This window comes from Drosophila suzukii, unplaced genomic scaffold (assembly GCF_043229965.1).
Source record: "Drosophila suzukii unplaced genomic scaffold, CBGP_Dsuzu_IsoJpt1.0 scf_10, whole genome shotgun sequence".
Classification (NCBI taxonomy): domain Eukaryota; kingdom Metazoa; phylum Arthropoda; class Insecta; order Diptera; family Drosophilidae; genus Drosophila; species Drosophila suzukii.
Window position 1 is genome coordinate 360,592 of NW_027255897.1, and position 15,363 is coordinate 375,954.

The 15,363-nt window shown below is 44.2% G+C and overlaps 1 protein-coding gene and 1 pseudogene across 4 annotated transcripts; both read left to right on the forward strand.

Annotated features, from left to right (window-relative positions):
• Positions 1–394: 394 nt before the first annotated feature.
• Positions 395–5,438, forward strand: d4 (double PHD fingers d4). Of its 4 annotated transcripts, none has more exons than XM_070998841.1 (3): positions 395–537; positions 4,141–4,407; positions 4,459–5,438. In XM_070998841.1, the coding sequence occupies exons 2-3, from the start codon at positions 4,167–4,169 to the stop codon at positions 5,235–5,237; spliced, it is 1,020 nt and encodes a 339-aa protein (XP_070854942.1). In that variant the 5' UTR covers positions 395–537; positions 4,141–4,166; the 3' UTR covers positions 5,238–5,438. The 4 variants fall into 4 exon arrangements, with proteins under 4 accessions (XP_070854942.1, XP_070854941.1, XP_016927083.3 ...); XM_070998840.1 differs by lacking the exon at positions 395–537 and adding an exon at positions 3,405–4,000 and having other exon boundaries at positions 4,141–4,404; XM_017071594.4 differs by lacking the exon at positions 395–537 and adding an exon at positions 3,406–4,000 and having other exon boundaries at positions 4,141–4,401.
• A 252-nt stretch (positions 5,439–5,690) lies between these two features.
• LOC136117714 (uncharacterized) lies at positions 5,691–14,422 on the forward strand (annotated as a pseudogene).
• The last annotated feature ends 941 nt before the right edge of the window (positions 14,423–15,363 follow it).

Genomic DNA, 15,363 nt, shown 5'->3' on the forward strand with positions numbered 1-15,363 from the left:
TATAGAAATTCACTTGCTAAATCTTGTATTTTTTCTGTAATTTCCTGAGCTCATATGAGTACTGCGCTGAAAAACAGACCCGAAGAAAAACGTTAGTCGCTAAATACTTAGCTTAAAAACGAAAAATTATTTATTATTATTATTATATTAAATTATAAAGACGAAATACACTATAAAAATATATGTATGCCAGTGGTGGATTAAAAACAGAGTGTTTCGCTTGGGGTTGATCTCGGATCTTGTCAAAGAGAAAATAAAATGATTGTGGGAAAAGGTTTTAATCGGCCGTCATTATTTTGACATACAACCCGTTTCGCAGAGATGTGCTCTGTGGGATTTGGGTATAAGGTAGTACATATATAGTTTACGGTATATGTAGTAAGACTGCTCTCTTCTTATTGTATCGTTTGTAAAATTACTTATCGTTTATGTTAAACTATAAATTTTGTGTGAATTGCTACTCTCGTGTATATATATACTGAATAATACATTGGAATATAGAAACGATTTGGGTGAGCGGTCCAACTTTTCGCTGCAGTAAGTTTAATCTACTTTTCCCTGTTTTTTTCTACACGTGCATTTCTTATAGCCTAGTACTCAGATCTGCTAAGAGTTTCACTAGTCGAAGAATCGTATTCTTTGTAGTGTGGCCGAAGTTTTCTAAATTCACCCGCAATGAATGTACCATCGTCTTACAGTCAAGGAGCTGAGTTTGTTGACAAACTGAAAAAAAATTTAAGAAGATTCTGCTGGTGCACACAGAAATTCAATTAAAAATAAATGGAATGTTCAACAAATGTTTTTATTTATGCAAATTAGTAGTTTAAAACTTCCTTCTCGCCCCACGGATTCTTCGCCAACTTCCCCGCGCCGTCTGCTGCAAATGTCCGAATCCCAATAGGAATATGGGACCTTGAAGAAGTGGGAGCCAGATAGGGAACGGTGTTGTTACGCTGATGCTGCAGGAAGTCCAGCATCCAGCATACTGTCAATGGCTGGTAATGGCTCCGCCAACTGTCCCTTGAGGGCGTCCCTTTTCCCTACACCGTTTAGAAGCCAGCGTGTTCTCCATCTCCGCTTAAGCTGCCAAGTAGCTGGTGAAGGTGGAGTCCTGTGACTCCCCAATGTAGAGTTCGTAAGAGATTGTGCTGGTGGTTCTGCTTAAAAGATACTTCTATTAGTACAACGTAACCAAATTCTTTTGGCCTGAACTTACTTTCTTTGCGAGAACACACCCGCCAGGATGTCCATGTAGGGAGCAAGGTTCCACTTGGGATGTTCCTTCCCACTGCGATTCTTTAGTCAATCTCCAGAACTTCAAATATTCGGCGGATTTGCCCTGTCGTAGTATTGTTTCCTGTGGGTAAAGTCGCACAAAAATGGGCAACAGCTTGGAATGGGCGTCCATTTTTATCTGCACTAACATTCTTCCGGCGTTTTTGGGTTGTTTTTTCCATTTTTAATTTATTTTTCCACAACGTTTTTGCACAAACACCGTTAAAGACAAAATTTCTTATTCTTTGGGCTGTGACTAAGGGCGCTCGCTAATCTGGTATTTTCTTAGCTCATCTGAGTATCAAGCTGTAAAACAGACCCGACGAAAAGGGTTTGCCTCTCGCTCACTCCTATGGTTAGCTCGCGGTTTTCGTCGATGTGAGTACTAGGCTTATGGAGGAAAACGTCGTTGAAGCGGATAATGGTCGCTGAAGCGAAAACTCCCTATAAGTGAATAAGGTATAGCGCCCATGAACCAACCAAAACTGGGGCACCAACCGCCTTTTGCGATGCCCGAAATGAAAAGGAGTACGATGTAAGCATTAACCTGCTGGTACAGCGTTGCCCTATCTAAGTTCTTTTACATTTTTGCCTTATTACCGGTAACTAAGAATAGTATTTTATTCATAAATGCGTTGCCACCTTAACCAGATAGTATCGATTGAAAAAACGCTAAATTTAAGGTATCTGCGTCAGTCGTTAAATTATATTTGTAAAAACATCGATAGCAGCTTGTGGAGCAAAAACACAAGAATCGAAACCCGTTTTTAGCTATAATAAGAATAACTGCAATATATTGGTTTCGTCAATATTCATCGCTTGACCCAAAAAAAACTTTGTCATTGAGTTGCACCACAAAAGCTTATGGCTTAATAGTTTATAACTGTATTAACATATACCAAAAAAACTGTTTTTGTAGGAGAAAAAATAACATTTCGATGACGAAACGATAACAAAAACTGTGCAAAAACCTAGGAACGTAAAGCCTATTAATCAGATCGTCTAAGAGTTTCACTTGGCGAATAATTTTACTCATTGTAGTGTGACCGAAGTACTCACGCAACGAATGTTGCCTGGTCTTACTGTCAAGTTCTGCTGGTGCACATAGAAATTAAAATAAAAATAAATGGAATATTCACCGAATGTTTTATTTATGTAAATTAGTAGTTAAAAGCTTCTTTGTCCCACTGATGCCATCTTTCCCGCGCCATCTGAATTCCGTCTCCGAATCCCAATAGGGATATTGGACCTTGAGGAAGTGGGAGCTTGATTGAGATCGGGGTTGGTTTTTCCACCTCCCTTTCGAAGCCAGCGCGTCCTCCATCACTGCGTTAGCTGCCAAGTAGCTGGTGGAAGTGGGGTCCAGTAGTTCCCCAATGGAGAGCTCGTTGGAGATAAAAGATAAAAAAATACTACTATTAGTACGACGGAACCAAATTCTTTTGGTCAGAATTACTTTTCTTGCAAGGACACGCCCGGCAGGATGTCGATGTAGGGAGCGAAGTCGCACTCGGCGTGTTCCTTTCCAGTGGGATAAAAATATTCTGCGGTATTGCCATGTTCTGGTATTGCTCCCTGTCGATGGAGTCCCACAGTAATGGGAAACAGTTTGGATTAGGGATCCTTTTTCATCTACAATGACCTCCTGGGCGTTTTTGGAATTTTCCTTCCATTTTTAATTTTTAAGGTCCACACCGCTTTTGCACGACCACCGCCAAAGCTTAATTTTCTTATCGAAATTCACTTGCTTAATCTTGTATTTTTTCTGTAATTTCCTGAGCTCATCTGAGTACTGCGCTGAAAAACAGACCCGAAGAAAAGCGTTAGTCGCGTATTTGCCTCTCGCTCACTCCTACTATAAGCTCGCGGTTAATGTAAGTACTAGGCTTAAAAACGAAAAATTATTTTTAAGAAGAAATACACTATAAAAATATATGTATGCCAGTGGTGGGTTAAAAACAGAGTGCTTCGCTTGGTGTTGATCCCGGATCTTGTCCAAGAGAAAATAAAATGATTGTGGGAAAAGGTTTTAATCGGCCGTTATTATTTTGACATACAACCCGTTTCGCAGAGATGTGCTCTGTGGGATTTGGGTATAAGGTAGTACATATATAGTTTACTGTATATGTAGTAAGACTGCTTTCTTCTTATTGTAGTGTTTGTAAAATTAATTATCGTTTATGTAAAACTATAAATTTTGTTTGAACGCAAACATTCTAAACTAAAAAAAATTATCGTTAGAAATTATGTTATAACTTGTCGCGACGCTAAAACAACAATATGGCTTCCCAATCTGAATACAAGAAAACATTGGTAGTAAACATTGAAAATTTTGAGAAGATTCAAAACATTCTAAATGACAAGGAGAAGTACAAGGAGATACTTGAAAACAGCGAGAATTTTAACACTCGCTTGTGCGTTGAACGCCGCCTTCGCATGCCGTTCCTTGACCCCCAGACGGGGGTCGCACAAACTCACAGTTCCCTTTTTATGAAAAAAAAACAGCGCATGCCGGGTTTTCGAAATGGTCAGATATACACCTATCCCTCGTCCCGTTGGCGCAAACCCAAACGTCAGTACTTACTTAACCCGAATCAGAGCTACAGAGCATATCAGTACCGCGAACACAATCTTCAGAACTCCCACCACCAACCGCATCAACATCATCTTATTCCTTCGTCTGGCGTTGCTGTCACACGAGACTTGCATATTACTGAGAGCGCAGGTAAGAAAACAAGGGCATTAAAAGATTGGGAAATCCCATTAGGTAAAGTTCTTCGGTAGATAAGTACACTTTCCCTCGACTTTGGCCAACAATGTCTGATTTAGGGGAGATAAGCTCTAACTAATGTTTTATATTTACAGCCATTATTGCAACGGATGCCAACTCCATGGGAGCCTCAGGAGACAATGATAGTAAGGACTCACATGCAAACGCCGAGAAAGAATGGTTCCACGATGAAATGGATACATCACATTATCATCATGGCGATGACTATGAGGATGATTTTGATTCAGATAACGATTTTGACGAGTCCTACACCAGCAGAGGGAAACGCAAAAAATGTTCGCGTCCTCGACGAACTAATGCGAGCGTAGAGGGCACTCCCAAACGTGGTCGCAAAGGTGGTGGTAAGTTATATTCATTAAGCTGATAAAATAAGTATATTATTACAATTTCAGGCACTCGGCGGAGAAACGTTGACGGAGAAACAGATCGAAGACGTCGGGGCAGTGGGAATAGTGGAAATACATCTGCAGCAGCCGCGGCAGCGGCCGCAGCCGTTGCACACGCAGCTAACACTGCAGCTGCTGCCTCAGGCCTCTACGCATCTCATTCAAATTCAGCTTCTCCTATTCCCACAAATGACGACAATTCGCAGTCAGCGATGCTAACAAGCACAGCCTCTTCGTCGTACGAAAAGATTTCAAGCGACGCTGGAGCTTCTAATGACTCAATTCCCTTAGCGACAATGGCTGGATTAAACGTGGGATTGACTAAAACTGCCAATGTCTGCAACGCCCCATCGGTGCAAGCAATAACAAATCCTCCGGCGTTTGCCGCGGGAACTGTTGCTAATAAGGTAAAAAATCGTGTTGAACGGGAAATAGCTCTACCATCTCCTTATTGCGACTTTTGTCTGGGAGATCAACGGGAAAACAAAAAAACAAATATGCCCGAAGAGCTTGTGTCGTGCTCGGATTGTGGTCGCTCTGGTCACCCATCGTGCCTGCAGTTCACAGCAAACATGATAATATCTGTTAAACGCTATCGTTGGCAATGCATCGAATGCAAGTACTGCTCCATTTGTGGGACCTCTGATAATGACGACCAACTATTATTTTGTGACGACTGTGACCGAGGTTACCATATGTACTGCTTGTCGCCACCTCTCATCACTCCCCCAGAGGGCTCGTGGAGCTGCAAGTTATGCATGGAGGAGTTCCACAAGAATAAATAGGCTTACACCTACGTTTTCTGAATTTATGATGCTCGAAATAGGCGCACGTTTCCTTTTCATACATAAGTGGACGATATTTTATTTTAGGTTTTCGTATTTGATTTATTTTACTTTGTGTCATATAAACCGGATGCATGATAACGAAAATAAAATAATTGCATTAAACTACGCAAGGGCGTTATTGTCACCCTTATAAACCTACGCACAAGTGAATACTCTTACTGTTTAAATCACTTTTCACTCGTGATTCATCAGGTGAATCGGCGGTGACAGGTCACTTGACACTTCATATAGACACTTGTTCGGGATGTCCGCTTTTTCACCTTATGAGACAGCTTCAAATCACAATAACATCACAGAAATCACTTTTCACTCGTGACTTACAAGGTGAATCGCCGGTGACAGGTCACTTGAGCTCGTGACGCATACTTGACACTTCACATAGATATGTGACCGGGATGTCCGCTTTTTCCCCTCATGACAGCTTCATATACAAACTTATCAATGTAACTAGTGATTTACGTAAAAAAAAATAATTTTTTATTTGTATACCTCTTTATATCCTTTTTATTTTGAAAGTATTGGATTGCCCTGCTAAAATTTTGCCAAGGTCGTTCGAGCTGTCCATTACTAGAATTTAAGACAAAGTCCTTTGCCCGACCGTTTTCGTAGGCTGCGCCGAGTTATCTGCTGGCAGCGGCAGTGTTGTTAACGAGACCTGACTCCAGAACTGCAGGGAATCGACCAAGCTCTGAAATGATTTGTTTCACGAAGCACTTCTATTTGGTCTGTTTTTATTTTTACTCTTATGCAAAAATGTTCCGATTTTCCTTACACAAGATGAAAACGTTAAAAAAGGTTTGCTAAATGACAAAACGGAGCCGTTTTCTTGAACTTTTGCACTATTGGGTATGAATACATTTTGGCTAATTAAGCTCTTTTGGTACATTAGTAATGTACAAATTTTGTGGGTTAACTTAAATTCTAATCGGAGACAGTGTTCAGAGTTCAACCGATGGTCTTACTATCAAGCCGCGGTTTGTTGACAAACGAAAAGCAAGTCAATTGGAGCAATTTAAAAAAGTCGAGTCTGCTGGTGTATGAAATTAAAATAAAATTATTTGGAATGTCAACGTGCTTTTATTTTAGTAGTTAAGAAGATATGTCAAAAAATTATCCTCGATGGACCGCGATTTCTTAAGAATTTGCGTGCAAAGAGAACTTGGCGGTCGGACATGTTTCTCTTGTAATTGAATTTCAAAGTTTCCGGTTTTGCTATAAAAAACAAGTTTGATTTTCTCATAGTTGCTATCAAATCGAGTTGTCTTTAAATCTTATGTAATATTGAAATTTGTATCAAAAATTGTTTATTTATTCATTTATTCAAACTAGAGACTGCGACAGCTGAAGAGAGCGGGCGTGTCTCGTGCGAGCTTCGCGAAAAGTGCAAGAAAGTTGATAAATTAAATGCAAACAAATCACAAACTAAACTGGTTAATTTAAAATAGACGAAAAGACGCTAAAACCCAAAGCAATTTAGGTTTCAACTCACAAAATCGGTGTAATGACTTAAACTAGCACATAATTATTTTATCTTATAATAATAAATAAGTGCCACGCTAATAAAAGCTCAATGAGCTACGAACAAAATAAAGGCAACAAAATAAACTAAGCTCCGCGAGCCGAAGAGATGGTTACTTTTCGTATGTCTCAACGCGTGATAGCGAAGTGCAAAAAACGACCCTACTGTCGGTCGATAGCCAAAGAGCACGATCTTGCTCACCATGCTTACTTACGGCTACCCCCACTCCGCTAAACCCCCCCTCCATCAGTTTCGACCCTTGACGCACGAGCAACATGCAACGGAAAAACTTTTGCATCCGCACTAAATTTTTTCAGCAACAACTACAACTACGGCAAAAAAAAAACAGCAACAACCACAGCTACTTTTACTTCAGAATCGACTGCAACCTCAGCTCTAAATACAACGTCAACAAAAACCACGACAACAAATCAAAACCAAAACAAAATTCAGCAAGCGGGTCCGGCCATACAGACCGGACTAGATCGGTACATCCATATCAAGCGTAAGCCGCAGAATACTGCGGTAGGTAACAGGTCAAAAATAAACCGTGTCCAAATAAAAAATAAATTACCCGGAAGATCCAACAGCAATAGATTTGCGCTTCTAGCAGAAAATGAACCAGAACAGGCTCTGGAGACCCAACCGAAACCTAAGCCCCCACCAATTTACATTAGGGAGAAAATCTTGAACGCCCAGACAGCAGAGTCTTGAAGAAAAGTGAAGTGCACCCGATTTATAACCTGCGATACTTATTGCACCGAAGAATTAACGTGGAAGAGCCACACAAAAGGAATGGCCCAGGGCAATTCACAAATTGTCAGGAGTATGGATACACCACGGCATACTGTTCACTTCAAAAAGTCTGTGTAGCTTGTGGAGACTTCCACAATTCTGCTAACTGCCCTGCCAACAAAGAAAGAAGAAAAAATGCGTTAACTGCCAAGGTAACAACACGGCAAACTACAGGGGCTGTCTAATCTACAAGGAGATGAAGAACCGCATGCGAAAAGTGACAGCAACGCGTCACCGGAATACCCAAAATGCGTACACCTACTCGCGTACGACGCCGGAAGTATTTTTCGGCGCGGCTGCAAGATCCTCTTTTGGTCAACTAATTACCCAGAAGGGCTTCTCATAAGCCGATGCCCTTCGATCTGGGACGGAAAACCCACTCCAGTCTAATCTAGTGTTCAGGCCCACTGTCCGGCGAATCCAGCTGCACCGCTCTCTCGCGCTCCCGCTCTCTTGCGCTGTTCCCAGCTCCCCTCCGTGAAGTCTCCGCTGCGCTTTGGAGCGCGGAGCGGAGCTTAGACTTAAGTAGTTCAATTTTGGCAGTCATATCGAATAAACCGCGGTCGTTTCCCCGCCTATTTTACAAAGTGAACTTTGTACGTATTACTTTTCGGTCAAGGGGCACTTCGCGTTTCGAGTAATTTTCTCCCCTACAGCCTAGACGCTTTCCGCCGCACCAGCAGCAAACTGCACCACCAGCAAACCGCCGAAGCCCAGCGCAGCAGACCGCCGACGCCGCCAGTTTCCCGCCGTCGCCTCCCACGCCATTCCACCAGCGCCACCGGTACCCCGCTACCCCCCGGCGTACATTTTGATCCATTCGAGCCGATAAGATAAGTAAAGCTTTTCGTCTTATTAATTGCCGGTCTGCAGTCAGCCACTCGAAAATATAATTCGTTTGACTTAATGTACGATTTGTCCAAAATCCAAGTCCGATTAAATCCGACAACGGCAATTAATAAATTACTTCGCCATTTTTTTCTTCGATTTTCCTTTTGCTACGTGCGGCCATATTGCCAATTTTTCCGACTCCTTTTTTAATTGCATTTGGCCGCTCATCCATACTTACATTCACATATATAAAATCGAGGAAAAAAATTCCAAGCTTAGAAAAAATATTTTGCAAATATAAGTTAAGCATACAGTGAGAAATTTTTAATTTCCAGTGTTCTGCCAATTCAGGCCCCCAAAACTTTCCAAGATTTTCTCACTGTATATTCGCAGCCGCTAAAATACTTGCACATATTTTATCGTTTTTCCAAATACAGTCCACATACAATAAATCGAAAACGTCCACCACAACACATATCCCGCCGGCAATAATTATTTAATAAATTTGAAACCTGCGAACATTACATACATGCACACATATCATACATACAAATATCTACATACATATCCAAATCTACATATACAAATATATACATATGTACATATCCAAATCTACACACACAAATATCTACATACTTATCCAAATCTACATACACAAATATCTACGTACATTCACGTATAATTTCACCTCCACCATCCCGCTCCGACTAATTAAAGTTTTCCGTCGGTCATCCGGTTAAAAATAATAAAATAAAAATTACACCAACCGACGTGAAAATCTTTTTGGTCATTGTGTTTTATTTACCACCGTCAAACTGTTTAGTATTTTTTTCGGTATTTGATATCTACTCCGTAAAATTTATTTATCGAGGGAAAATAATACCAGCATGCATAGCATGCTCCGTCCACCAATTTTTTTTTGGTATATTTTTAGTATTTTTCCCTCGGAATATTAAATCAAATTAAAGCAACACTCCAATATTAAATAATCAACCGATCGCATCCTCCGGCCAACAACTTATTGGCATAACTTGGTATTTTTTCTTCATTCAGAAGTTTAAATAAAGGCGAAATATTAGAATTACTTCACCGGGGACTACAGATTAACACATATTTGGTATTTTTGCCCCTCAATTTATTTCAAACGCAAAAAATACCAGCACTAAAAAACAAAAGTATACCAATCTTGACCCCAATTACAATATACATATACCAAAAAAGTTAAATATTATAGTATTATTTCTCCACGGGTGATATACGAACTCATCACTCACCATGCCTAATCCGTATCATTGGGTTTAATTCCGCAAAGTAACTAGGTCGGTACTTGCTTCCAATTTCTATCTCTCCGATCCACTACTTTTTTTTTGTCAACACTTCGTTCCACTGTTGTGGGCCAGGTTTCCTGTTTATCCGACATAAACAAAGGCGAGTAGATTCTGACCCAAAACAAAAGGTCATTTCTCTTAAATGTCAGTTGGAAGTGATAACAACAAGTTGCCTATTTCACCTGCCCTAGTCCCAGGCATATTCGTAGATCCGCCCACACCCGAACTAACCGAAAAAGGGTCGTCAAAATGGCACTAACACCTTCCCAAATCGCTCTAAGCAAATTTATTAAGGTCTCAGATCGGCTGAGTGAGTTTGAATCCAGAACAAACACTCCTTCGCCGATCCCTCCTACTCTGTCCATGCTGAACATCCGCCGCGAAGAAATACGCGCGTTATGGGACCGCATCAAGGCAGAATACGATGAATGCACCGGGTGCATAGCAGAAGCCGGAGACAGTGCAGCTGATAGTTTGCCAGTTCTCAAGGCCAAATACGGCTACTGCTATTTCGTTTACGAGAGATGTGGGGCTCAGATCGCGGATTTGATAGCCCAGGCTCCCCAAGTTCAAGCTGTTCCTACCCAGACTTACATTTCCTCTGGATGTCGGCTGCCTCCGTGCGATACCGAAGTTTTCACCGGAGATTATCTGCAGTGGCCGACCTTTAGGGATTTGTTTACGTCCATTTATACAAACAATCCAAGGCTGACGCCAGTCGAAAAGTTGTTTCACCTAAATGCCAAAACAAGCGGCGATGCACACACGATAGTGTCGAACTTCCCCCTTACTAACGACGGCTTTCGCTCAGCTTGGGCTAACCTAACTGAGCGTTTTGAAAACGAGCGGCTGTTAGTAAATAGCCAATTAAAAATACTTTTCAATGTGCAGTCCGTTAATCAGGAATCTGGAGCAGCTATCCGTGAACTTCAACGCACCATCCAGGGTTGCCTCACGGCTTTAGAAATGTCCGGAATTGAAACCGAAAATTGGGATTGCCTTTTAGTGTACATGTGCTCCTCCAAACTTCCTAAGCTCACACTATCCTTGTGGGAACAGTCCCTGCACAACAAGGCAGAGATTCAGACGTGGCAGGAACTGAACGCCTTCCTTACGGAGCGTCACTGGACCTTAGAAGCCATAGACGACGTACGGCCGTCAGGCTCGAGTCAATCTCTGCCAAAAACATCCGCCCCCACTGCAGCGCCTCGAAGAATAAATTCTTACGAGACAAGGGTAGCACCCAAGCCAAAAGGATGTGACCTTTGTAAGAAGGAAAACCATCCTGTCCGCACATGTGCACGGTTCCTCCAGATGACGGTCGACGAGCGTTCGGCATACATAAAGAGGAAGCAGCTGTGTCTAAACTGCTTCGCAGGAGGGCACCAGCTGCGTGATTGTGAGAGCACTCATAGTTGCTTTACGTGCCGCGGCCGCCATCACACCTTACTACACAGAGGCAACTCCTCCCAATCGCCTTCGAATCCCGCCCGACGACGGCCTAAGTTCTCCCTCAATTAGCTGGAAACCTCCCATCTTGTCCGATTCCTCAACAGTTTCTAAGGGGATCTTCCCGAACTGCCACTAGCGGATCCAAAGTTCTACGAGAGCGCACAGATACATATTCTGGTCGGGCCGACGTACTGCCATCCATTCTCCTAGGCGGCACCCGGCCGAACATTTGTGGCTCTCTCCTCGGTCAAGAAACCATTTTCAGGTGGATCCTAACAGGACCCGTTCCTGCTCCAAGGGAAAATCAGATTTCCGTTTTTCCACACGAATCTCCCAAACGGTTGACACGTCCCTGGATAGGCTTCTCACCAAATTTTGGGAGGTGCAGGATCTGCAAGTAAAAGTGACAAAAACTTCCGATTTGACATGTGAGGAAAATTTTCTCCGAACGACTACGAGAGACGATAACGGCAGGTATGTCGTAAGTCTTCCGTTTCGTGATCCCCAAAACGTAAAATCCTCCCTTGGACACTCCAGATCCTCCGCCTTGTCGCAGTTCCTAAGAACCGAGCAACGCCTACAGAGGGACAGTCAGCTGAAAGCCAAATACGACTCCGTGATTCAAGAGTATCTCGGCCTCCATCACATGAAAGAAGTCCGTCCTACCCATAATTATGCCAGTTATTACCTTCCGCATCATGCCGCTCTCAAGCCGGAAAGTACAACCACCAAGCTACGTGTGGTTTTCAATGCCTCCAGCCCTTCAGAGAATGGGGTCACTTTAAATGATATCCTTCATGCTGGTCCAGTCTTACAGTCCGATCTAACTATCCAGATCCTGAAGTGGCGATATTTCCGATACGTCTACAGTGCCGATATCGAGAAAATGTATCGGCAGATATGGGTAGATCCGAAGCATTCCCCGTTCCAGCGCATCTTATTCTGCAACAGCGAGGGGCACATTCGAGAATTCGAATTACAGACGGTAACTTTTGAAGTCAATTGCGCGCCATTCCTGGCCTTTCGAGTCCTGCAACAGCTGGCAACTGACGTGCAGCTCAGCCATCCAAGAGCGAGCAACGTCATTCGAAATCATATGTATGTAGACGATGTCCTTTCGGGAGCTGACTCCGCCGAGGACGCTTAGTTCATTGGTCGCGAGCTAAAAAGTTCTCTAGATTCCGCGGGGCTTCCATTGAGAAAATGGACCTCCAACCACAAAGAAATATTAGCTCATAACCAAAGCGATCATCTTCTGACAACCGACTTCCTCGAGATCGACACTGAGAGCACAGCCAAAACTCTCGGCGTACGATGGAAGGCGACGTCCGATGAGTTCTTTTTCGTCCCACCAGATTTAGCAACGGAAATTTCCCACACGAAACGCCAAGTCCTTTCCCAAATTGCCAAGCTGTTTGATCCAGCAGGCTGGCTCGCTCCATTTGTTGTGGCTTCAGGATTTGGCTTCAGGATCTAGGTTGGGACGATAATCTTCCAATTGAGCTGTGCCAAAGGTGGAACAGCTTTCTCCAGAGCTGTTCGGTCCTAGACCAGGTCAGAATACCCAGATGGGTTTCCTTCCGTTCAGAGTTCCGCGTAGAGCATCACGGATTCTGTGACGCCTTGCAAAAGGCATACGGTGCTGCGATCTATGTGCACGTAGAAGTGGGCCATAAGACGATGGTGCACTTGCTCACGGCCAAGACGCGTGTGGCGCCAGTCAAAACGGTGTCCCTTCCCAGGCTGAAGTTATGTGGGGCTCTACTTTTGTCCGAGATGGCCGAATCCATTCTTCCTAATATGCCGAGGCTGACCTCAAAATTCCATTGTTGGACCGATTCCACGATTGTGCTAGCATGGTTAGCCAAACCAGCGTGCCATTGGACAACGTTTGTTGCCAACAGGGTGACGAAGATCACCGAGTCCACTGAGGCGGCCAATTGGTCGCACGTTCAATCCAAACATAATCCAGCTGATTTGGCTAGTCGAGAAGTTCCCCTTCAAGAGCTGGTGGATAACCCTCTTTGGTGGCATGGACCCACTTGGCTGCAACGTCCACGCGATCATTGGCCCAGCCAGAGAACCGACCTTCCGGTGACTGAGATCGAAAAGCGTGCCGTTAAAGTCCATGTGGCGTCTATGCCGACAGAAGATTTCCTAGATCGCTTTTCCAATTTAGATAGAGCTTTATGGGTCCTCGCGTGTCCCTCGATTTGTCCAACGATGTCGAAGACAATCACCGCTTTCCGGGGTCCGTCTAGAGGCCCAGGACATTGCCGCCGCGGAAGAACTCATGACAATTTGCACTCAGCGCAGGTATTTTTCTGAAGAATACCGCTGCTTGAGTCAGAAGCGTCCTGTGCCCGCGGCAAGTTCGATTATCTCCCTGAACCCCTTTCTAGACCAGAAAGGGCTAATCAGGGCATGCGGCCGCGTAACGGCCTCCGACAGTTTCCGGTATGATGAACGACATCCGATAATCCTGCCGTACGAATGTGCACTCTCGCGGCTTCTGGTAAAATTCACGCATCTCATTTCGTACCATGGTGGTAACCTAGTGGTGCGTCTCATCCGGTCCAGATACTGGGTTCCGAGAATAAAGAACTTGGTGAAGGCAGTGGTTAACTCCTGCAAGGTCTGCATTATCCACAAAAAGAGATTGCAAGTTTGATGGGAAGTTTTCCAAAAGAGCGAGTGTCTTTTTCCCGTCCGTTCACGTACACAGGGATAAACTACGCCGGCCCGTTTGATATACAAAATTATATCGGAAGAGCTTGTCTCATTACGAAAGGGTATGTGTTGGTTTTCGTTTGTTTTTCTACAAGGGCCGTCCATCTAGAGCCTACATCCGACTTAACGACTGAAAAGTTTCTTGCCGCTTTCGCTCGTTTCGTCTCTAGAAGAGGGTGTCCTCGCCAAGTTCAGTCCGACAATGGAAAGACCTTCGTCGGCGCCTCCACCGTGCTTTCTGTGACCGATGCGTATAGTCATAAGCAGCTCACCTGGCAATTCATTCCTCCTGGGGCACCCCATATGGGAGGCCTATGGGAAGCTGGTGTCAAGAGCTTCAAGACCTTGTTTTACAACTCCACCGCTACACGGAAGTACACCCATGAAGAGCTGTCCACCCTCCTAGCGAGAATCGAAGCTTGTCTGAATTCCAGACCGCTATCTCCCATGTCCGAGGATCCAACTGATCTCTTAGCGTTGACACCAGGGCACTTTCTTGTTGTGGACCTCTTCTATCCATAGTGAAATCTGAAGTAAAGGGCGAATCCAAGTCCATTCTGAACCGGTGGCAACACTTAAAGTCTCTCCATCAACAATTCCGCACTCGATGGAAGGATGAGTACCTTAAGGAGCTCCACAAGCGCAACAAGTGGCAAGTCCCCACAGAAAATCTGCGTGTCGGCGATCTGGTAGTCATTAATGAGTGGCCACTCGGAAGAATAGATTCCGTTTTTCCGAAAACCGATGGCAATGTCCGCGTAGTCGAGATTCGTACGACACGCGGCATTGTCAAACGTCCAGTGACCAAGGTGGTTCTTCTTCCAAGAGAGCCGTCTAAAACTACCTCGTAACGAGCCGCGTTTCTTATACATCTTAGTCTGTAGCCATTATCCACGTCTTTGTTAATCAGCCCTGTCTGTTTTTTCCTTATCCACACTCTAAACAGGAAAATTGCTCCTCGTCCACGTAGCGCTCAGGCATTGAATAGCAGACGCACGAGAGGTACTCAGTCCTACCGATGACGAGTGTGCCGCGGAATCCATCCTCTTCGGAAGTGTCAGAGGTTCCTAAAGCTGAGCGCAGAGAAGCGGCTGCAGGCAGTTCTTATAAACAAGTACTGCGCGAACTGTCTCGCACACGAGCACTCCACTGGGAGCTGTCGTAGCGGTGACCGGTGCAGAACGTGCAACCGGAACCATCACACGCTGGTCCACATGCACGAACGTGTTTCCCGGAAAAAGTCCGGCTCCAAGCAACAGCCCGCTTCTCCGCAGCGTTCGCGCCGGCAAGATCCGCCAACTCGCCAAACGCTTGCCCCTCCACCGCGCTCAGCATCCTCGACACCAGCTCCGTCGCTCGGGGCACTTCATAGCGTCAACGTCCTCCCGACTGCTTTCGTGATCGTCGA

What these genes read in the sequence shown, in the direction of transcription:
- d4 (XM_017071593.4), top strand. Translation starts at nt 3,556, where the DNA reads ATGGCTTCCCAATCTGAATACAAGAAAACATTGGTAGTAAACATTGAA. An exon ending in GCATATTACTGAGAGCGCAG is followed by an intron (nt 4,001 to 4,140) that starts GTAAGAAAACAA and finishes TTATATTTACAG; the next exon opens with CCATTATTGCAACGGATGCC. An exon ending in ACGTGGTCGCAAAGGTGGTG is followed by an intron (nt 4,408 to 4,458) that starts GTAAGTTATATT and finishes TTACAATTTCAG; the next exon opens with GCACTCGGCGGAGAAACGTT.